This window comes from Bufo bufo, chromosome 6, assembly GCF_905171765.1.
Source record: "Bufo bufo chromosome 6, aBufBuf1.1, whole genome shotgun sequence".
NCBI classification, from domain to species: Eukaryota; Metazoa; Chordata; class Amphibia; order Anura; family Bufonidae; genus Bufo; species Bufo bufo.
The window spans coordinates 9422489-9448127 of NC_053394.1; the positions used below are offsets into that span (position 1 = coordinate 9422489).

Below are 25639 nucleotides of genomic sequence, written 5' to 3' on the forward strand. Positions count from 1 at the left end.
AGTATAATACAGGATGTAACTCAGGATCAGTACAGGATAAGTAATGTATGTACACAGCGACTCCACCAGCAGAATAGTGAGTGCAGCTCTGGAGTATAATACAGGATGTAACTCAGGATCAGTACAGGATAAGTAATGTATGTACACAGTGACTGCACCAGCAGAATAGTGAGTGCAGCTCTGGAGGATAATACAGGATGTAACTCAGGGTCAGTACAGGATCAGTAATGTATGTACACAGTGACTGCACCAGCAGAATAGTGAGTGCAGCTCTGGAGTATAATACAGGATGTAACTCAGGATCAGTACAGGATAAGTAATGTATGTACACAGTGACTGCACCAGCAGAATAGTGAGCTCAGCTCTGGAGTATAATGCAGGATGTAATTCAGGATCAGTACAGGATCAGTAATGTATGTACACAGTGACTGCACCAGCAGAATAGTGAGTGCAGCTCTGGAGTATAATACAGGATGTAACTCAGGATCAGTACAGGATAAGTAATGTATGTACACAGCGACTCCACCAGCAGAATAGTGAGTGCAGCTCTGGAGTATAATGCAGGATGCAACTCAGGATCAGTACAAGGAAAGTAATGTATGTACACAGTGACTGCACCAGCAGAATAGTGAGTGCAGCTCTGGAGTATAATACAGGATGTAACTCAGGATCAGTACAGGATAAGTAATGTATGTACACAGTGATTCCTCCAGCAGAATAGTGAGTGCAGCTCTGGAGTATAATACAGAATGTAACTCAGGATCAGTAATGCATGTACACAGTGACTGCTCCAGCAGAATAGTGAGTGCCGCTCTGGAGTATAATACAGGCTATATGGTAACTCAGGATCACTACAAGGTAAGGCAATAACCTTATTAATGACTTTCTTAAAGATTATATGTAACTGTCTAGTGACATAATTGAGACATAAGCTTCTTAAACAACCTCTCCCACTATTCTTTTGTTCTGTGGCCTGTTAGAAAGGTACATGATGTAAATTTAATCCCAGTGACTGTATTTATGAGTTATAACCTCCGTTCTGATCCTCGGCTGTGTCATGTGATCCTCGGCTGTGTCATGTGATCCTCGGCTGTGTCATGTGATCCTCGGCTGTGTCATGTGACCAGAAACAAATGTGTGGAAAGGAAGTCAGTTTCTTTATGTATTCCTATGGGACTTTCAATGTCAGTCTCTTAGGAATGAATAGAGAAGTAACTGACTTCCAGTCCTGTGTCAGTAAGAGATCAGAGTGCTAGTCATATGATATAGCTGAGGATCAGAAGAAAGGGGATAATTCACAAATACAGTCACTGGTAAGATTGCCTTCTCTACAGTTTACATCATGTACCTTTCTAACAGGTCGAGAATAACATTTTTTTGAGAGTACGTTGCTTTAACCAAAGCACGGATTCTACTGTGTTAAAGAAAAACCAAAAACTCCAAAGTGAACACTACAACACTACATAGTGACATGACGACAACGAAACTAGAGAAAGACTAAAAATAAAGTATCAGACCCCCCAATATACACAAACCCTGAGGAGTTAATAACAGTTATCCAAGAGACAAAAAGACACAGTGTAACAAGTCGAGGATAACCACAATCATTAGTAGAAATGTATCCGTGAGCGCCGTGTAACATTCCCCTCGGTTGGGAGAGAAGCAGATAGGAGTCACCCCGGCCACCTATTACTCCATACCTCTTGACATGCAAAAGTTTAAAAGGGAAATCTCATGCATTTCGAAGTCTTGATAAAGCCGACACGTCTGCTGAGAACAGAGCTTTGTCTTTTACTCGACCACATCAAGAAACTCAATTCTTCACACGGAAACATTTGAAACGCGCGGTTTCAAACAATGATGCTAAAAGCCAGAGGTGTTAATCCTTGATGTTGTCCCGAAATCTACCAAACTACATTGTAAAGGCCTCTGACTACAATATTTACAATGACATGAAGAGGGAAGAGAGGTGCGCGTATCACAGGAGGACGAGCGCGCCCGCCACATACATCCGAATACGAGGGGTTGTTGTGTTGTGATCGGAAACGGCAATAAAAGGAAAATCAGCTCGGCACAGAAAGTAAGAAGATTCCCTTATGGAAGATGTCAAAGATGAAACGAGAAGCGGGTATTATGTACGGGGAGAACATCGCTTAGGTTTCATTGACATGAGAAGAGCTTAAATACCGTACATTGTTCTATCCGGAAACAAAGAAAATATTCCAGACTTGTACAGCATTATAGTAGTTATATTCTTGTACATGGGAGCAGTATTATAGTAGTTATATTCCTGTACATAGGAGGCAGTATTATAGTAGTTATATTCTTGTACATAGGAGGCAGTATTATAGTAGTTATATTCTTGTACATAGGAGCAGTATTATAGTAGTTATATTCGTGTACATAGGAGCAGTATTATAGTAGTTATATTCTTGTACATAGGAGCAGTATTATAGTAGTTATATTCTTGTACATAGGAGGCAGTATTATAGTAGTTATATTCTTGTACATAGGAGCAGTATTATAGTAGTTATATTCTTGTACATAGGAGTAGTATTATAGTAGTTATATTCTGGTACATAGGAGCAGTATTATAGTAGTTATATTCTTGTACATAGGAGGCAGTATTATAGTAGTTATATTCTTGTACATAGGAGGCAGTATTATAGTAGTTATATTCCTGTACATAGGAGCAGTATTATAGTAGTTATATTCTTGTACATATGAGCAGTATTATAGTAGTTATATTCTTATACATAGGAGCAGTATTATAGTAGATATATTCTTGTACATAGAGGCAGTATTATAGTAGTTATATTCCTGTACATAGGAGGCAGTATTATAGTAGTTATATTCCTGTACATAGGAGCAGTATTATAGTAGTTATATTCTTATACATAGGAGCAGTATTATAGTAGATATATTCTTGTACATAGAGGCAGTATTATAGTAGTTATAGTCTTGTACATAGGAGCAGTATTATAGTAGTTATATTCTTATACATAGGAGGCAGTATTATAGTAGTTATATTCTTGTACATAGGACCAGTATTATAGTAGTTATATTCTTGTACATAGGACCAGTATTATAGTAGTTATATTCTTGTACAGAGGAGCAGTATTATAGTAGTTATATTCTTGTACATAGGGGGCAGTATTATAGTAGTTATATTCTTGTACATAGGAGCAGTATTATAGCAGTTATATTCTTGTACATAGGAGCAGTATTATAGTAGTTATATTCTTGTACATAGGAGCAGTATTATAGTAGTTATATTCTTGTACATAGGAGCAGTATTATAGTAGTTCTATTCTTGTACATAGGAGGCAGTATTATAGTAGTTATATTCTTGTACATAGGAGCAGTATTATAGTAGTTATATTCTTATACATAAGAGCAGTATTATAGTAGTTATATTCTTGTACATAGGAGCAGTATTATAGTAATTATATTCTTGCACATAGGAGCAGTATTATAGTGGTTATATTCTTATACATAGGAGGCAGTATTATAGTAGTTATATTCTTGTACATAGGAGCAGTATTATAGTAGTTATATTCTTGTACATAGGAGCAGTATTATAGTAGTTATATTCTTGTACATAGGAGCAGTATTATAGTAGTTATATTCTTGTACATAGGAGCAGTATTATAGTAGTTATATTCTTGTACATAGGAGCAGTATTATAGTAGTTATATTCTTGTACATAGGAGGCAGTATTATAGTAGTTATATTCTTGTACATAGGGGCAGTATTATAGTAGTTATATTCTTGTACATAGGAGGCAGTATTATAGTAGTTATATTCTTGTACATAGGAGATAGTATTATAGTAGTTATATTCTTGTACATAGGAGCAGTATTATAGTAGTTATATTCTTGCATATAGGAGCAGTATTATAGTAGTTATATTCTTGTACATAGGAGCAGTATTATAGTAGTTATATTCCTGTACATAGGAGCAGTATTATAGTAGTTATATTCTTGTACATAGGAGCAGTATTATAGTAGTTATATTCTTGTACATAGGAGGCAGTATTATAGTAGTTATATTCTTGTACATAGAGGAAGCATTATAGTAGTTATATTCTTGTATATTTTGTATTTGCATATAAAATAATGTCATGTTAAATAAACTGCAGTATTGTCCAGCAGCCCAGAGAAAGTTGTAATTTTTAATTATTAGCAGATAATGATGAATATTTTAGCTGCTGCTATTATTATCACCATCCGTTCATCTCTCGGTTGCTCTGAATGCCTCCATCCTGGCTTTTTCTTGGCTACTGCAGGTAACTCATTAAGTCTATAGAAATCCTCACCTGAATATGTCTGATGTGCCCCCGGGGGTAGATGTAGCACAGGTGGAGAATCTAGGTTGCCGACAAATGGCAGGTGTCTAAATATAACAATTCTGTAGAAGACAGGTGGGTAATGTGCGGAATGAAAGGGAATGTGTTAAGATGACACATGTAGGAAAGAGAACTGTGGTCTCCGAGCGCCGGGGAGTCATAAAACGATTAAACAGCAGTTTACACAAAGCGAGCGCTCAGCGCCAGGGGCGCACCCCTAACTTCTGCGCAATCGCAGACATCTCTCTCTGTAAGCGATGCCCCGACAGCTGCACATGTCACTCAGCGGATACAAAAGACAAGGTATCAGTGAGGAGTTATTAGGAAAATAGGTCATATTAACATAAAGCCTTAGTTCACGCCGGTGATTCGCTCTGGTTATACCGCCGCAGACGGAGAACTGAAGTCATCCTGCTTGGGGGCCCCTGATATTTTACTCCGCAGAGAATTCCTCCCTTATATAGCACTGAGAAAAAGTTACTAAAACTCCTAACAAGACGATTTTGATCTATTGTGATCTCAATATTCACAACCGCCTCCTCTGCTGCGGTGGCATATACGCTTCTAACGGTCCGGGGTCTATAAAGTAAATACGGGATGGGGGGGGGGGGGGGTTCAGTCTATGTCAATCTCCAATTCTGGGACAATAAGGACTGGCAGATTCTCCACTTGAAGGCCAGCATCCTGGACCTGACCTGTACCCCCTTCTCTTTGCTTGCTATTATGGGGGGTAATGAAAAGCCATTAGGCATGGGATGGGGGTCAGTACAGGTTAGACCCCCTCTTTTCTTAAGCCCCTTTGGAACGGCACAATCTTCAATATGTTTAATAGCGAAAGCAAAAGTTTCATTTCAAGTAAGTTGAAAGTGAGGAGAAGAAGGGAATCATACCCTGGACACGGTCCACCTGTCATTACTTGCTTCTCCTGCAGGAGGCACTATAAGGAACAAGAAAGCTGTTTTGTGGGAGGAGGATAATGTAGATAATGGTATGTGGCGAGAGGGGGTCGTCATCTATAGGGGACAATACCAGAGCACACAGGAGGACGGGGACTGATCACACCCGCGAGGAAACTAGAGTCAGAAAAACGAGTAGCGGCCAAAGCCAGGGGAACAGGAAGACGGACTTCTCTAGAGCTTAAACATCTCTGATGTATATGAATCACGGGAAACAGGGATCAAATGTAGAACAATGCAAAGGATGGTGGGGTATATACAGTAAATATAGGGTATGTGTGAAGGGTCAGATGGACAGGGGTGGGGGAGGGGGTATAGAGCAATATAACATAGTCATTGCCAGGGTTATACATTAAAGGGGATGTGCAGATGTATATTTTACATGCATGTGTGGATATGTAAATGTATGCTGATATATATATTTACACCGGTACATGGGAGTATATAATATAAATATATGTATATACACATACACACACGTTGGATGCATGTCTGGCTGTAGGACCATATTCAAGGATGCACCACTAATGAGGCCAGATCAGGCAGGGGCAAGAGGGGCGCAGCGGAAGGGCCATGGGCAATGAGCGCTTTCATTGTGGCAAAGGAGTTAGGTTAAGAAATTGGCATTCGGGGGTAGGGAGCCGTTTCAGCTTTTGCCTCAGGCAGCAGAAAGGCTTGGTGCACCCCTTACTATATATATGTGTATACACACTAGCAGAAGCACCGACAGTATCCCCCATAACAGTGACCTCTACAGCACCCTGCCCCACTGTCTGCTGAGCTGTGTATCTAATCCTATCCTGTGTGATACTGTCTGCTGAGCTGTGTATCTAATCCTATCCTGTGTGATACTGTCTGCTGAGCTGTGTATCTAATCCTATCCTGTGTGATACTGTCTGCTGAGCTGTGTATCTAATCCTATCCTGTGTGATACTGTCTGCTGAGCTGTGTATCTAATCCTATCCTGTGTGATACTGCCTGCTGAGCTGTGTATCTAATCCTATCCTGTGTGATACTGTCTGCTGAGCTGTGTATCTAATCCTATCCTGTGTGATACTGTCTGCTGAGCTGTGTATCTAATCCTATCCTGTGTGATACTGTCTGCTGAGCTGTGTATCTAATCCTATCCTGTGTGATACTGTCTGCTGAGCTGTGTATCTAATCCTATCCTGTGTGATACTGCCTGCTGAGCTGTGTATCTAATCCTATCCTGTGTGATACTGCCTGCTGAGCTGTGTATCTAATCCTATCCTGTGTGATACTGTCTGCTGAGCTGTGTATCTAATCCTATCCTGTGTGATACTGTCTGCTGAGCTGTGTATCTAATTATATCCTGTGTGATACTGCCTGCTGAGCTGTGTATCTAATCCTATCCTGTGTGATACTGCCTGCTGAGCTGTGTATCTAATCCTATCCTGTGTGATACTGTCTGCTGAGCTGTGTATCTAATCCTATCCTGTGTGATACTGTCTGCTGAGCTGTGTATCTAATCCTATCCTGTGTGATACTGTCTGCTGAGCTGTGTATCTAATCCTATCCTGTGTGATACTGCCTGCTGAGCTGTGTATCTAATCCTATCCTGTGTGATACTGCCTGCTGAGCTGTGTATCTAATCCTATCCTGTGTGATACTGCCTGCTGAGCTGTGTATCTAATCCTATCCTGTGTGATACTGCCTGCTGAGCTGTGTATCTAATCCTATCCTGTGTGATACTGTCTGCTGAGCTGTGTATCTAATCCTATCCTGTGTGATACTGTCTGCTGAGCTGTGTATCTAATCCTATCCTGTGTGATACTGCCTGCTGAGCTGTGTATCTAATCCTATCCTGTGTGATACTGTCTGCTGAGCTGTGTATCTAATCCTATCCTGTGTGATACTGTCTGCTGAGCTGTGTATCTAATCCTATCCTGTGTGATACTGTCTGCTGAGCTGTGTATCTAATCCTATCCTGTGTGATACTGCCTGCTGAGCTGTGTATCTAATCCTATCCTGTGTGATACTGCCTGCTGAGCTGTGTATCTAATCCTATCCTGTGTGATACTGCCTGCTGAGCTGTGTATCTAATCCTATCCTGTGTGATACTGTCTGCTGAGCTGTGTATCTAATCCTATCCTGTGTGATACTGTCTGCTGAGCTGTGTATCTAATCCTATCCTGTGTGATACTGCCTGCTGAGCTGTGTATCTAATCCTATCCTGTGTGATACTGCCTGCTGAGCTGTGTATCTAATCCTATCCTGTGTGATACTGCCTGCTGAGCTGTGTATCTAATTAAATCCTGTGTGATACTGTCTGCTGAGCTGTGTATCTAATCCTATCCTGTGTGATACTGTCTGCTGAGCTGTGTATCTAATTATATCCTGTGTGATACTGCCTGCTGAGCTGTGTATCTAATCCTATCCTGTGTGATACTGCCTGCTGAGCTGTGTATCTAATCCTATCCTGTGTGATACTGTCTGCTGAGCTGTGTATCTAATCTTATCCTGTGTGATACTGTCTGCTGAGCTGTGTATCTAATCCTATCCTGTGTGATACTGTCTGCTGAGCTGTGTATCTAATCCTATCCTGTGTGATACTGCCTGCTGAGCTGTGTATCTAATCCTATCCTGTGTGATACTGTCTGCTGAGCTGTGTATCTAATCCTATCCTGTGTGATACTGCCTGCTGAGCTGTGTATCTAATCCTATCCTGTGTGATACTGTCTGCTGAGCTGTGTATCTAATCCTATCCTGTGTGATACTGCCTGCTGAGCTGTGTATCTAATCCTATCCTGTGTGATACCGTCTGCTGAGCAGTGTATCTAATCCTATCCTGTGTGATACTGTCTGCTGAGCACTGTATCTAATCCTATCCTGTGTGATACTGTCTGCTGAGCTGTGTATCTAATCCTATCATGTGTGATACTGCCTGCTGTGTATCTAAGTCTATTGTGTGATACAGTCTGCTGAGCTGTGCAGGTCGTCGTGTAGCCCTAGCCTATGGCCTCATGCACACGACATGCACCAATGAAAGTCTATGGGGCTATTCACATGGCAGTTCTTTTAACGGCCAGTGAATAGCGTCCGTCAAAAAATAGGACATGTCCTATTTTTGGCCGTTTTCACGGTCAGGCGGACCCATTGAAATCAATGGGACCGGTTTTAATGGCCGATTGACAGGAGTGCACCCGTCTCACGGCTGTTAAAAACGTGTACACTTTACCTAGGCTATTTAGGGGTAAAAAAAAAAAAACTCACCTCATCCACTTGCTCGCGGTGCGGCAGTCTCTTTTCACTTCATTGAGCAGGACCTGCCGAAGGACCTGCGATATTCGTGGTGTTGTAACCACGTGTGAGCGCGCAGTGATGTCATTGCGCACCTTCGGCAGGTCCCGTTCAGTGAAGAGAGAACAGACTGCTGCAGCGCGAGCAAGTGGATGAGGTGAGCTTTTGTTTTTGTTTTTTTGCTGTGGGACACTATGGGGGCATTATTTAAACCAGAGCGTCTACATGGGGGACATAATTAAACTGGGGACAGTAAAAATTAAAATTCCTACACTATGGGGGACATTATTTTAGCTGGGGGCCTACCATCATGTGGGTGTTCTGAGATGGGTGGGTCTAGAAATAACTGCCAATGAAATTCATCAATTTTTCATGTCTGTTTTAACGGACATGAAAAACTGATGCAAAACGGACATTAAAAACGAACACACGGCCAGAAAATGGATGCACACACTGATGCAAAATGGCCATGAAAAACTGACACTGTGTCCGTTTTTAACAGTCGTGTAGCCCTAGTCTAAAGCTGACCTACAGCAGTGAAGAAAAATGGAAACCTGGAGTAAAACTGTGTGTATGTGGAGACTAAGGGCCTGCGAGCTTCTACTGGCTGATGAGGGACATGTGACAGTGTGTATGGTAGTTGGGATATGAGTGAAAGACTTGCAGGCTTCTATTGGCTAATGCAGGTAATTATTTGGGAGTATCGCAGGGACGGTAGGTCCGAGAGAACTGAGACCTACTCTAAAACCTTCCCGGACACCTGATGTACCTGTGTGCCAAATTTGGCGAAGATCAGTCCAGTCGTTTGGTCGCGCATAAAGAACAGAGATCCAGACGGACAGAAACTCATTTCCTGAGATATTCCCAAAAAATGACCTGCATTAGTTAATACAAGCCCCTAACTGCCATGCACACGGTCACATGTCCCTTATCAGCCAATAGAAGCTCGCAGGCTCTTAGTCTCCACATACACACAGTTTTACTCCAGGTTTCCATAACAACCCAGCAATTTTTCTTCACTGCTGTAGGTCCGCTTTAGGCTAGGGCTACAGGACGATAATAAGTCGCACGACACATAGGGCACAGCTACATTGCTACATGTATCCATCTTGGATGGATTTTTTGCGACTGTTGTGTCGCATTTGCAGCATGTTGCATGTCGCAGTGCAACACCATAGCCTATCATTATAAAAGTTGTTAAAAGAAAATGTCGCGCAACACATGTCGTTGTGTAGCCCTAGCAATAAAGGGGCGGGGCGCTGTGGAGGTCACTGTTAAAGAGGCGGGCACTGTGGAGGTCACTGTTAAAGGGGCGGTACTTTCGAGGTCACTGTTAAAGGGGCAGGGAACTGTGGAGGTCACTGTTACAGGGGCAGGGAACTGTGGAGGTCACTGTTACAGGGGCGGGCACTGTGGAGGTCACTGTTACAGGGGCGGGCACTGTGGAGGTCACTGTTACAGGGGCAGGCACTGTGGAGGTCACTGTTAAAGTGGCGGGCACTGTGGAGGTCACTGTTACAGGGGCGGGCACTGTGGAGGTCACTGTTACAGGGGCGGGCACTGTGGAGGTCACTGTTACAGGGGCGGGCACTGTGGAGGTCACTGTTACAGTGGCGGGCACTGTGGAGGTCACTGTTACAGGGGCAGGCACTGTGGAGGTCACTGTTACAGGGGCGGGCACTGTGGAGGTCACTGTTACAGGGGCGGGCACTGTGGAGGTCACTGTTACAGGGGCGGGCACTGTGGAGGTCACTGTTACAGGGGCGGGCACTGTGGAGGTCACTGTTACAGGGGCAGGCACTGTGGAGGTCACTGTTACAGGGGCGGGCACTGTGGAGGTCACTGTTACAGGGGCGGGCACTGTGGAGGTCACTGTTACAGGGGCGGGCGCTGTGGAGGTCACTGTTACAGGGGCGGGCACTGTGGAGGTCACTGTTACAGGGGCGGGCACTGTGGAGGTCACTGTTACAGGGGCGGGCACTGTGGAGGTCACTGTTACAGGGGCGGGCACTGTGGAGGTCACTGTTACAGGGGGAAGGCCCCTGAGGAGGTCACTGTCAAGGCAGTAGGGTGCATTGAAACTCACTGTTAAAGGGGCGGGCACTGTGGAGGTCACTGTTACAGGGGGAAGGCCCCTGAGGAGGTCACTGTCAAGGGAGTAGGGGGCTTTGAAACTCACTGTTAAAGGGACGGGCTGCTGTGAAAGTCAAATTTAAGGGGATGGGCTGCTGTGGAGGATCCATTTAAAAGTGGCGGGGCACTGTGGGGAGGGTCAGTGTCAAGGGGAGGGGGCTTCTGGAGTTCATTGTTAAAGGGGCGGGGTGCTGTAGAGGTCACTGTTATAATGGATACTGTCGATATCTTTTAACGACACACGGAAACATTAAATGAAATAGATGAAATATACCCGTCCGAAGCTACGTCCTTCTGCTAGTAAGAGATCTATACATATGCACACACACACATGCATTGTGTACGTACAGTGTATGGCTGCAGATAAGTAAGTGTAGGTATGTGGGTGTATATGTGTCTGCAGATATACTGGTGTATATATATATATTCAGGTCTACATATATGTATTCATCCAGCCCAGAATATGGCCATATATGAGAATGTATGACATGTGGAGCAGGTGTGCCCATGAGTCAGTGCAGTATATGGCGGCATGCAGTCGGTGACAGGTTTCTGACACCCATGAGTGGGGATGAAGCCTTTCCCAGCTGGCGTCCCCCTGGGAAAGGCTCGGGAGCTCCGGCTCAGCGGGGATATGAATATTGCTCTCGTCCTTCTCACTTACAATTTCCAGGCGAGGCAGACGTTCCCTTCCCTCCCATCACACCGACCTTTGAAATGCGGAGCCTGCCATGCTGCTACCTGTCAGATGTAGTTTTTCTATCAGAATCCGGGCAGAAGTTTTTTCTTTTCGCCTGTTACTTCAGACGCTGGTGCGATGGGAGGGGAGCTCCAAGACCATCTTTGAAAACTGGTTTCAAAGTTAGAGGAGGCATAAAAGGAAGGGGAAGGAGCGATGCCTGCGCTGTAAAGCCGCAGCCATGTACTAAAGACTGAAGTTCTGCTCAGGAACACAGTCCAGGAGGATGAGAGGGGGGTAGTAGGAAGCCACGCGAGCATGCCTGCACCTAACATATAGGAGAAGGAAAGGTATGCATAGTAGAAGTGCACTGGCTTCTACAATGTCTACACTGCCGAGCAGCTCAGTGTGGGAGGGGCTGCAGTGTGATTGACAGCTCTGCTCTGCCATGCCACAGTCCTGTGCTGAGCAGAATTTCCAATGATATAATGGAGATGAGTGAGTGGGGGGATCCAGAAGGCAATGTGCACCCTCATTCTAGGGCACTGAGCCTTCTGCCCCCTGGTGGCCAACTGTGCATCCAGAACCGCTGGTGCAGAGCACGGATACAGCTAAAGCCGAGTTCACACTTCAGTTATTGTGCAGATCTTTCCATTACACCTGATCTCTGTGGAGGCCTCACTATGGGTTTTAGTTCACAATCAGTGATGGAAATAACTGACCAAATAAGTGAAGTGTGAACTTGGCCTAATAAGTACAGAGCCAGTCTTCACACGGTGCATGCAGCTGTTTGGGGCCTTCATCAGAGCAGGATGTGAAGACCATGGCTCTAAAGAGGTCAGGTCTAGGGGTGCCAGCAAGGTGACGGATAGGAGGGCGCCTCTGTTTAAGAGACCTCCATGCATACTATTGTCTCTTACATGACGGCCTGCACCGCTCTCTGCAGCCACGCTGTGCAGTACCTGCTTTTGGCCTGTAGGTGTCACTAATCTTAATAAATGATCACTATAATAATAATATTATACATTTTCTTGATAATTATGCGTTTCATGAAACGGTTAATGGGTTTGGGATTTGCCGCAGTTCCGATGCTTCGGGCGCACTGACCCTTCAGGCCTGAGATTGGGTTTTCCCGCAATGTAAGAACATAATCGCCGTGCCCGGATGCATAAAATGAGCATTATCCTCCAAATGAAATCATCTCAAGCGTTTTCATGTGAATATCTTAATCCTAATGTAAAAATAACCGCCGTCGCCAGGCTTTACACCCTCGCCGTACGCGCATGGCGTCAATGTGACAGGCGGGCCGCGAGTGCGCTATTTATGAACACATCAGTGAACCCACCGTCATTAGACGCCAAGAGCAAAAATCGAGTGTCAGGCAACTCGCTAATTTCCACACCACGGAACAAAACTGCTCTGCACGTTACCCAGAACCTGCGCATCGGTGACAGCTGATTAGTGAGATGATGGCGCCGGGAGACGCAGCGTGGAAGCGTGCCCAGCGACGGGCGCAGGAGCAACATTTGGTCAATTAATTCATTATTAGCTCCAATTTGGTTCCTCGAGAGGAAGGAATTCAGAGCTCAATCACAATGCACGCTGCTGGAATCATGATATCATGTCCTATGCTCTAGTCACATCCAGAGCTGCATTCAAAACCTGCCTAATCCTCTGTTTATCTCCCACAATGCAATGTCCCAGAGTGCAGTGTAGACTGCAGCTGTAAGGACTGTGAGCCCTCATGGCCGACGCAGCAATCAAACTACAGCTTTGGATGTGACTGGAGCAGAAGACTCCATAGAACTCGGTGCAATTTGCATACAGGATTTAGAATGTCGCTGACTGATATATATATATATGTAGATGAGAACAGTGATAATCTGCATAAGTCTGTGCCCCCCGGATACCTGGAATGTCTGCAGTATGTGTAATTGCACGGCCGGGAGCAATCGCAGCTCAGAGGATTCGCCTTTGTTACGTGCTGGTTTGTTAAAGGGGGAGGGACCCATGAAATACGGTATATTCTGCAGATTTCAAACCAGCGCCTGGATCTGAATACTTTAAAATTTGATTAAAATGTGATTCAAATTTTACTATAGCCACTGAGTTATTCAATAGCATGCATTGCTAAGGTGGACGCACATGCTCAGTTCCATTCTTCAACTACCTCCTGAGATGTGATGGGGAGATCTGAAGCAGAAAGGACATGCCCAGAGCTGCAGCAGAAAGGACGTGCCCCCTGAGCTGTGATAGGGAGAGGTCTGAAGCAGAAAGGACATGCCCCTGAGCTGCAGCAGAAAGGACATGCCCCCTGAACTGTGATAGGGAGAGATCTGAAGCAGAGAGGACATGCCCCCTGAGCTGTGATAGGGAGCGATATGAAGCATAAAGGACACGCCCCCGAGGTGCCAGCTTGATAAACATTTATCAAAGCAAGTGGAGCAATGAATGGGGAGATCTCTGGGTCCATGTACTATATGATGTCGTATTAGCATTATAAGTCAAGGAGGGTCTTCGTGAACATGGGTTCACCTCACACCGTTGAGGATCACATACTGAAGCTGTTATGAAGGGACCCATCAACATGCAGGTCATGGCGAACACGCCGGCCTTGTGACACGTCTATTCCCCATCCAAGTATTCACTGATGAGCAGCACGTGTCGTTCATCTCATGCACAACTGGCGCCGTCAGGACACTTACCGGTCTCCACGGCTATCTGGTACCCGGCTTCCAGCCTCCGTGATGACCTCTCCAGCCTCTCCGTGTTATCCAACAGATGAGCCCTCTACAAAAAAAAAAGGGGGGGGGGGGGGAAACTTAAGAAAATAAAACACAAATTTTACAAGGATCAAACAAAGGTGTCAAGTTGTCAGGTGGAGGTTCACCAAAGTCGCTTCTCTAATTAATCAATTAAAATGTTAGAATGTAAAACTCCGGAAGGAGGCAAAGCCTTTCATGTGCTAAGCCAGAACAAGTCCCCCCCGCGGGTGCGGGCGCCTCTGATCGATACAGGAGGTGGGTGAGGGCCTCCGCTAGGTAGGATTTAAACCCTTTGGCTTACTTTAAAGCTGCAAAAGACTTTCAATGCCCAACGCTTCTCGGCGGCAAATTATCGTATTTTTTTATCTTGATTCTTATTAATTAGGATGCCAGATGAAGCTTCCATGTCTGACACTCCCCGGCTGATCTGAGGCATCGTTATGTGTCGCCCGTGCCTCGCCTCTGAAGGGTTCATACATTAAGAGGTTACCGGGTCAATGTAAGAGAGAAAATCAGAAGGCAGGCTCCAGAGTTCCTCCACTTCGCGTCAGTCCCATATCTTCATAGGCGACGGGGGGCAATTTGGATTTCTCCTCTCCAGCTAAAAAAAGAAGCTGCCCCTGTGCTTCTTGCCCGTATGTGTAGCATCTCCGTCCTGTACGCTGTCCGAGTGCTCGGGAGTAGCTGCCACCTACTATGTCAGCCATACTAGTGCTCAAAGGACTGCTCACTCCGTCACTCGGCCATCCATAGGTCCCTCCTCCTCAGCTTCCTTGGTACCTACACTAGTCAGCCATGCTGGATTACACAGGACTGCTCACACCGTCACTCGGCCATCCATAGGTTCCTCCTCCTCAGCTTCCTTGCCACCTACTATGTCAGCCATACTAGATTACACAGGACTGCTCACACCGTCACTCGGCCATCCATAGGTTCCTCCTCCTCAGCTTCCTTGTCACCTACTATGTCAGCCATACTAGATTACACAGGACTGCTCACACCGTCACTCGGCCATCCATAGGTTCCTCCTCCTCAGCTTCCTTGGTACCTACACTAGTCAGCCATGCTGGATTACACAGGACTGCTCACACCGTCACTCGGCCATCCATAGCAGAAAGGACTCCTCCTCAGCTTCCTTGTTATCTACTATGTCAGCCATACTAGATTTTAGATTACACAGGACTGCTCACACCGTCACTCGGCCATCCATAGGTTCCTCCTCCTCAGCTTCCTTGCCACCTACTATGTCAGCCATACTAGATTACACAGGACTGCTCACACCGTCACTCGGCCATCCATAGGTTCCTCCTCCTCAGCTTCCTTGTCACCTACTATGTCAGCCATGCTGGATTACACAGGACTGCTCACACCGTCACTCGGTCATCCATAGGTTCCTCCTCCTCAGCTTCCTTGTCAACTACTATGTCAGCCATACTAGATTACACAGGACTGCTCACACTGTCACTCGGCCATCCATAGGTTCCTCCTCCTCAGCTTCCTTGGTACCTACACTAGTCAGCCATGCTGGATTACACAGGACTGCTCACACCGTCACTCGGCCATCCAATGGTTCCTCCTCCTCAGCTTCCTTGTCACCTACTATGTCAGCCATACTAGATTACACAGGACTGCTCACACTGTCACTCGGCCATCCATAGGTTCCTCCTCCTCAGCTTCCTTGGTACCTACACTTGTCAGCCATGCTGGATTACACAGGACTGCTCACACCGTCACTCGGCCATCCATAGGTTCCTCCTCCTCAGCTTCCTTGTTATCTACTATGTCAGCCATACTAGATTTTAGATTACACAGGACTGCTCACACTGTCACTCGGCCATCCATAGGTTCCTCCTCCTCAGCTTCCTTGGTATCTATACTAGTCAGCCATGCTGGATTACACAGGACTGCTCACACCGTCAATCCGTCGCCCATTGGTGAGCCTTCAACTTCTTTATTGTGAGAAGATGGAAGGAAGGATTGCTGAAAAGTGTGACTGGGCAATGCTTTTCAAGAGAAGTACGGTACCTGAGATTCATACTCACAAACAGTACGACCTGGGGTTCATACTCACTAACAGTACGACCTGGGGTTCATACTAACGGTACGACCTGGGGTTCATACTCACTAACGGTACGACCTGGGGTTCATACTCACTAACGATACGACCTGAGATTCATACTCACTAACGGTACGACCTGGGGTTCATACTCCCTGACGGTACGACCTGGGGTTCATACTCCCTAACGGTACGACCTGGGGTTCATAATCACTAACGGTACGACCTGGGGTTCATACTCACTAACGGTACGACCTGAGATTCATACTCACTAACGGTACGACCTGGGGTTCATACTCCCTGATGGTACGACCTGGGGTTCATACTCCCTAACGGTACGACCTGGGGTTCATACTCCCTGACGGTACGACCTGGGGTTCATACTCCCTAACGGTACGACCTGGGGTTCATACTCCCTAACGGTACGACCTGGCATTCATACTCACTAACGGTATGACCTGGGATTCCTACTCACTAATGGTACGACCTGGGATGTACACTCACCAATTGGCGCAGTAACCGTGTCTGTGCTGAACAGTTTTTTAGTAAATGTCCTGAAAAACTATTTTAGACGAACGTTGCAGAAAACATTAATTAATGGCGAGGTTGCTTATGTTGCATTTCCATCAGTCTCCCTCAGGGTTTGCCAACATACAAACCTACGGGTACAAGTGGCGCAAACGGTGTGGATTTTCTGCAGTGGAATTAGGTGCCACATTTTAAGCAGCACTACCACAAAAATTTTAATTCTCTGTCCTGTTAGAAAGGTGCATGATGTAAACTGCAGTGAAGGAAATCTTCTCACCAGTTACTGTATTTGGGAGTTATAACCTCCCTTCTGATCCTCAGCTGCTTAATGTGACCAGACACAGCTGAGGATCAGAAGGGAGGTTATAACTCACAAATACAGTCACTTGCGAGAAGATTTCCTTCACTACAGGTTACATCATGTACCTTTCTAACGGGTCAGAGAACAAAAAAAAATTGTGGGAGTGCTACTTTAAGGTTTGTCCACATAGTGTACAGTGAGGGGTCGCCGCTGCTTCCAGCAAATCGCCCGGTGTTTTACAACAGCAGATACTTTAAGAAAGCTCATTTACATCCTGCAAAAAGAAAGCCTGCAGCATAAACTGACCCGTGTGCGGATTGTAAATTCTCAGTATTTCCACACAGGGCAAAACCCGAAGCAAAGCTGCAACAAAATCCTCATGTAACTCCTGCCAATTTTGCTGGGGATTAGTTGAGGGTTTTGCTGCAGATCGATCACAGAATTCTCTGCAAATTGTACCAAATGCCATTCTGCACAGCAGCAGCAGCAAAGTGGGTGAGATCTTCCCACTATAAATCCACCCATACCTGGATGCGGTCTGGACTTTTAATCTGCACCCTGCAGCGTCTATAATTACACATCATTAAAAAAATACAAGAAATAATTTGTTTTGATACAATTTTATAAAATGTATTCATTTAATATACAACGTATTCACTTCAGTCTTTGTAGCCGTTGAAATAATTAATTTTTTTTTTCTCTTTAAACACATTTTCGGTCTTTCAAACGATCCCAAGTTTCAGCGCCAAAACGCCATTTGAATAAGTAAAATTAAATTTTGTAATTAGCTGTAAATCTCTGCCAATTTTACGCAATGTGGCTGAGATTTTAGTCCTTGCGACTGCAAAAGAAGCAAATAAAAAATGCACGGAATATATCGAACACTTGAGAAGTGCAAGCTCTTGTGCCAAGTCTTCCCTCTGGCACAGCTGCAATATGCAAAGAGAGGCATAAATCATGACGCTTCTCAGTATTTCCATTAGTCATGTGTCTTATTGTCTCCGTACTGCGCTCCCTGCTGCGGGGTTGAGCGCAAGCTCTGCGTCACAGCCATGGTAAAAAACGAAACGCTCTGAACCTCCTCGTACCGATGCATACTAACAAATGCATTAGTAAATGGAAGAAGAAATCGGCATCTTGCAGTCCGTCCCCAGCGCCCCCTCCCCTCTCCTTCTGCTAGGTCTAAAAAAATATGGAAATAAAACTTGTACCGCGTGACAGATGCCATTTCAATGCAAACGATTCCCCCCCAAAAAAAGGCTGAATTCTAATAAATAATAACAATAACTGTAATGACGATGATGAAAAAGGAGGCGTTGCGGATTTAATGTGAGTGGATGTCTTGTGAAGCGAGACCCCCGGCTCTAATGAGCCCCTGCGGATGGCAGGCATGCGAGCTGTATTGACACGCACACTTAAGCTAATACACCTAGACCAGTGTCTCGGAGCTGTAGCAGCTGGGGATGCTGACAGAATATCTCGCTTCCATCTTCAAAGGGAGGAAGTGATTAGTATGTTATCATTACCATTCAAAACGTGATTTCCCCGATTCCCTTCTGGCATAGGTGACACATCTCTGAGATGCAGGCCAGAGCAGGGAGGTAACTGCAGCCACATCAAAGCTCTCCTTGATATTCCTCTGCCGGCTCGGGGTGCCTGCGTGTTGGCTGGGGAGTGGGCGAGAGAAGCAAATCATTAAAACAATGCATTTACATCAGCACAGATAAAATCCGCGCTGAAGGTCAGGAAGCTGGCACAACCGGGCCGGCGTAATTACTTCAATCACCCGAGACGGGTCTATAGTGAAGATTGGGAGATACGGGGTCCATTTATTGGCGCTGAGGACGGTGGTGGGGCTGCAATTAAAAGCAATCATCTCCTAATAACAATTATGTGACCTAATTCATCTCATTTCTCTTCATTGGAAGTGAAGGTGCCGCAGTCATTAGGTTTTATTAGACACCTAAACTCTAACAACTGATACGAGCGATTCCGACGATGACACAGAAAAGTCCAAACTATCAGACGTCCGATAATTCAGAAAACTAATAATGAAGCTGACACTCGGGGTACAGGATAATGACACTGACACTCGGGGTACAGGATAATGACACTCGGGGTACAGGTTAATGACGCTGACACTTGGGGTACAGGATAATGACACTGACACTCGGGGTACAGGATAATGACGCTGACACTCGGGGTACAGGATGATGACACTGACACTCGGGGTATAGGATAATGACACTGACACTCGGGGTACAGGATAATGACACTAACACTTGGGGTACAGGATAATGACACTGACACTCGGGGTACAGGATAATGACGCTGACACTCGGGGTACAGGATAATGACACTGACACTCGGGGAACAGGATAATGACACTTGGGGTACAGGATAATGACGCTGACACTTGGGGTACAGGATAATGACGCTGACACTCGGGGTACAGGATAATGACGCTGACACTCGGGGTACAGGATAATGACGCTGACACTCGGGGTACAGGATAATGACGCTGACACTCGGGGTACAGGATAATGACGCTGACACTCGGGGTACAGGATAATGACGCTGACACTCGGGGTACAGGATAATGACGCTGACACTTGGGGTACAGGATAATGACGCTGACACTCGGGGTACAGGATAATGACGCTGACACTCGGGGTACAGGATAATGACGCTGACACTCGGGGTACAGGATAATGACGCTGACACTCGGGGTACAGGATAATGACGCTGACACTCGGGGTACAGGATAATGACGCTGACACTCGGGGTACAGGATAATGACGCTGACACCCGGGGTACAGGATAATGACGCTGACACTCGGGGTACAGGATAATGACGCTGACACTCGGGGTACAGGATAATGACGCTGACACTCGGGGTACAGGATAATGACGCTGACACTCGGGGTACAGGATAATGACGCTGACACTCGGGGTACAGGATAATGACGCTGACACTCGGGGTACAGGATAATGACGCTGACACTCGGGGTACAGGATAATGACGCTGACACTCGGGGTACTGGATAATGACGCTGACACTCGGGGTACAGGATGATGACGCTGACACTCGGGGTACAGGATGATGACGCTGACACTCGGGGTACAGGATGATGACGCTGACACTCGGGGTACAGGATGATGACGCTGACACTCGGGGTACAGGATGATGACGCTGACACTCGGGGTACAGGATGATGACGCTGACACTCGGGGTACAGGATGATGACGCTGACACTCGGGGTACAGGATAATGACGCTGACACTCGGGGTACAGGATAATGACGCTGACACTCGGGGTACAGGATAATGACGCTGACACTTGGGGTACAGGATAATGACGCTGACACTTGGGGTACAGGATAATGACGCTGACACTCGAGGTACAGGATAATGACACTGACACTCGGGGTACAGGATAATGACGCTGACACTTGGGGTACAGGATAATGACGCTGACACTTGGGGTACAGGATAATGACACTGACACTTGGGGTACAGGATAATGACGCTAACACTCGGGGTACAGGATAATGACACTGACACTTGGGGACAGGATAATGACACTGACACTTGGGGACAGGTGGGCAGTGTCTATATCTGTTTATGTATGTTGCGCATTTATATAGCGCTGACATATTACACAGCGCTGCGCAGACATTATCATCACTCGCTGTAACCAGTGGAGCTCACAATCTAATTCTCTATCCATGTGTCTTTGGCGCGTGGGAGGAAACATGCAGTTGCTGGCCTTGGTCGGAATCAAACCTGGGACCCCAGCGCTGCATGCTATTATATTAGTGTGCGGCGACGCTGATGATATGGCGGCACGTTCCCCGCTCCGGTGACACAGATTACATACTGGCGGTGAGACGCTGTACACTGAAGCACTAATTGTAGAATTCAGGAGAACTGTCAAAGAAGAATCTCCTCTGATAATGAAGAGATGTGCGCGGCTTGTGTTCAATTTTATGCAAATCTGCAATTAAATTATAATCTGCAAACAATCCCCAGAAGATGAAACGGAGGCAGATCCGCCCGGCGCAGATAATGGGAGTCTTATTTGTATTTTTCTATGTACAGATATAAGGTATTACAGGACATCATCCGGCGGTATGAGCGGGAAGGTCGGGATCCCAGAGGAATCTGTAATAACACCCGGACACCGGGACCCTAAGATCGGTCACATTACAGCGAACGCTCAGCTGGGAGAAGTGCCAGCCTGTGGATCGGAAGAGAAAAATCAGGGGTTAAAACCTAAAATAATAAGGCAAACGTAGAGAAAATTACAGAAGGTGCAGGAATTTAACCTCACGAGCAGCGACTGTCATGGAGAAAGTAAATCCAGTGAAGAGCGGAAACCTGTCTGCAGCTAATCCTCAAAATCTGCCGCAGGCCTCGGGTGAGGTGCAGGTCTGCAGTGCGCCCCGCCACGGATCGGCACACCGTCATTCAGTGGGGGCGTTCTCCCTCGGACATGCCACTAATTTCTGCCCAGGCGCTGATGACAAGCCTTGTGGCAATTTTCCCATGCGCATGAGCAGGGTTGTGGAAACGCCTTCACATGCAGCGGATGCAGAATGTGTGCTCGTCAGACCCCTTATTGAGCCCTCCATGGGGGGCTTAGCAGGAGGTTGAGCCGACAGCTGTTCTCCCCGAGATCCCAGTACACATGTACACTGGTCCCAGCGATGTATGGGAATAAACCACTGCCAGACCCCTCCATCTTCTTCAGGCTCCTCAGTCGCAGGTCCAGATGTCTTTGCCCTCCTCCAGGTTCTTCTATCACCTCTAGACCCCTGTATTCTCATTCAGGCTACTCTGTCACCCTGCAGGTTCGTCTGTCCTCTTCCGGGGCCCTGCTGTCCTCTTCCGGGGCCCACAGTTCGCCTCCAGGCTCCTCTGTACACGTCCACTGGGCAAACTGAAATCCTTTCCCTCATCATCTGCCAGTGGGAGGATAGCCTGGACCCCCCGACACACACACAGAGGGTCAGCCGACCCCACCGACACTGAGCAGGTCTATGATTGACAGGGCCAGGCAGTGTTCACGTCATCCAGTTTGGCCCTGTCAATCAACATGATTAGGGCGTGGCCAGAGGAGGGAGAAGGGGGCCTCTAGGAGTAGGGGCAAGACCCCCATTTCTCCTACAGGCTCATTTGCATAAAGTAAAAGTTCATTTTTCATATAGAGAGAAGGGACAAAGACTGTCAGCTGCCATTAGAACATGTCTAAAGTCAGAAGCCCTTTAACGCGGTCTCAGACGCCAACACCGTCGGTATAGGCCCAATGTGAAGACGCGCAGGAGAAGCTCCGTCCTGCAGGAAGAGATTAAGAAACTATAGGAATTCTCTTGAAGCTGGGTCCGGGTCGACTGGAAAAGGGGGGGTTAAAAAAGCAAGGGTTAATCAAATCTTAAGGGATAATTTTTCCGAAAGATAAGTGAAACGGGAGGCGCCAGTGGAATGGAGGTATTCGTGATCAATGGATAGGGTGAAAAGCGAAGATTTAGGATATATGGGAAGGCAGCTATTGGGGTGGCAACGAAGACGTCCGACTACGTGGAAAGACAATGATAAGGAGTGAACGGAGACGTTACAAGACGGGTTCATAAACTGTACCCATTAGTTTCGTCATTTCCGTATTAGTTTTACCCCCAGTAGAAAGCGCCAAACCCTATTAGTAAAGAATGATACTATGATGTGTAGCCAATCAGGTCCAAGTACTAGGATAGTCGGTAGATATTGTTACTGCGGAGTAATGTGGGTTATAATAGTTCTCCACCGTCCTACGTCAAAGATAGGTTTCCCATAGCCGATAATAAACATAAAAAAAGAATAAATAAATTAATAAATAAAATTAGTAACTCACTGCACTGGGGGGGCGGCCCCTAGTATAAACTCCAGACACCTGCGGAGCCCGATACCCCCCGTAGCCCTCGTCTGTCTTGCAGTTTGTTTCAATAATTATTTTATTGCTCCTTAAGAAGGGGGATCCTTATACCAATCCCCCGAAACGCGTTGAAAGAATCTCTAAATAAAGAAATTGATCTGAAGCCACCATGGATTGTGCTGCCATCAATATCTACCATGGTACGGGCGATTCTAGCTAGGGGGGTATCGGGCTCCGCAGGTGTCTGGAGTTTATCCTAGGGGCCGCCCCCCCAGTGCAGTGAGTTACTAATTTTATTTATTCATTTATTTATTCTTTTATATTTTTTATGTTTAATATCGGCTATGGGAAACCTATCTTTGACGTATCGCGGTGGAGAACTATTATAACCCTCATTACTCCGCAGTAACAATATCTACCAACTATCCTAGTACTTGGACCTGATTGGCTACACATCATAGTATTATTCTTTGCAAATGACGAAACTAATAGGTACAGTTTATGAACCCATCTTGTAACGTCTCCCTTCACTCCTTATCAATTGTCCGGGTCGACTGGAGGGACAGACGACATTTGACGCAAAAAAGAAAAAAAATTCCACCTGCAACGGGTAAGAGGTTGAGGGACAAGAAATGCTGCTAGAAAAAAATAAAAATAAAATAAAAAATCACCACCCCACTCAGGGAGGTAAAGCGAACAAACAACGGGGGTGTTTTCAGGTGATTACGGAAGGCGACTGCATGGGGGAAATCTTCAAGCCGCCGGCACACTCCTCACCTGCGTTCACCTACCCGCCTGTCTTTCATTAAACAGAAACAAAAGGAGAAGGCAGACGAGGCGGTGGCGGATCTGGAGGGAGCGCGGCTTTTCATTCCCCAGATCGTTTGTGCGATGCCTTTGTACCGGCAGACAGGGAAGGTGATTTACTCTCCAGCTGAAGCTTTACACGAAGCTGCCGGGAGGAAGTTCTGACGACCAGTTTCTGCAGAGTGAAGCATTTGAGATTTAAGTCAGCCAACAAGCTCCTTCCATGAAGGTCCCTCTGTCAGGATTCAACCTAGATCTTAAAATGAAAGGCCGCGGCGGCGACGCTGTGCACATGGCGCTGGCTGCAATAGGCTCCCATTCCTAATGATGGGATTTCTCGCACAAGCCCCATCGGCCCGCAGCGCCGCATGTACGTGGCTGTTAGGACACCTGGGATCCACGCTGATGATTTCTGCACTTCGTGCGCTTGTTCCAGGAGCGCCATTTAGTGAGAGATGGGTGAACGAACAAGTGGTAGATGGGCTGAGTATGAGCGCAGCCATCGGAACGAAGGTGGCGGATACTCTGAAGGTGTCGCGCCTCTGCTCTTTTGGATGATGCAAAAAAAACTAATGTGGTTTTTATAACAACTTATCTGCGGTGACGGTTCCTGTCCTTCCACCGACAATAAAGGCTAATTTGGTAGCCCCCACCCGCTGACATTCAAAACACTTTTTTGACATAAGGGAGAAGTACGAGCGGCACAGCCACAACTTCCTGTACTTTTAGCACCCGCCAAAATCGCCCACCGTACCTCCTGAATCGCAACGCAGGATCGGTGGGCAAGCAAGTGCGGATGCGGTGCGATTTTCACGCACGGTTGCTAGGTGACGATCGCGATGGAGACCCGATCATTATTATTTCCCCTTATAACATGGTTATAAGGGAAAATAATAGCATTCTGAATACAGAATGCATAGTACAATAGCGCTGGAGGGGTTAAAAAAATATATATATTTTTTTACTCCCCTTAATACACTTGTTCGCGCAGCCGGCATCTCGTTTGTCTTTAACTGTGAGCAATAGGACCTTTGATGATGTCACTGCGTTCATCACATGGTCCATCACATGATCCATCACCATGGTGATGGATCATGTGATGAGCATAGTGACGTCATCAAAGGTCCTATTGCTCACACTTAAAGACAGAAGAGATGCCGGCTGCGCGAACAAGTGGATTAAGGGGAGTAATATTAATAAATATTATTTTTTTTTTAACCCCTCCAGCCCTATTGTACTAAGCATTCTGTATTCAGAATGCTATTATTTTCTCTTATAACCATGTTATAAGGGAAAATAATACAAACTACAGAACACCGATCCCAAACCCGAACTTCTGTGAAGTTCGGGTACCAAACATGCACGATTTTTCTCACGCGAGTGCAAAACGCATTACAATGTTTTGCACTCGCACGAAAAAATGGCGCATGTTCCCGCAACGCACCTTTTCCCGCTACGCCCGTGTGAAACCAGCCTAAATCACGCACGTTTTGCGAAAACTGCGCTCCCTCAGGCCACTACGTCAGCACGTCATTGCGTGCCGTCCTCTTAAGCAGCTCGCAATGAGTTGCCATGGATACGCCCGACGCTAGCATACAAAGATAGAGGCAAGTTAAAAATAAGCATTCCAAATATTAAAAAATAAAGGCGTAATCACATTTTTACAGGAATACACTGAAATCGCTCCCGTCATTCAGGCCGAGCTGACCTAACGCTCCAGTGCGTATTATCCACACGGCTTCTTTTTGTAATAATAGGCGGCGGCGGTCACCGCCCTGAGGGGGATTAGGGTACTTTCACACTTGCGTTGTTTGATTCCGGCAGGCAGTTCCGTTGCCTGCAAACTGTATGCAAACGGATGTCATTTTTTCTGACTGATCAGGTATTTTTCAGA

At 46.1% G+C, this 25639-nt stretch overlaps 1 protein-coding gene across 1 annotated transcript in view; it reads right to left on the bottom strand.

Annotated features, from left to right (window-relative positions):
• The window catches only part of VTI1A (vesicle transport through interaction with t-SNAREs 1A), a 337493-nt gene that overhangs the window by 225300 nt on the left and 86554 nt on the right, over positions 1–25639 (bottom strand). The window contains 1 exon segment of the mRNA XM_040434906.1: positions 14083–14167. Within this exon segment, the coding sequence (XP_040290840.1) occupies positions 14083–14167 (85 nt within the window).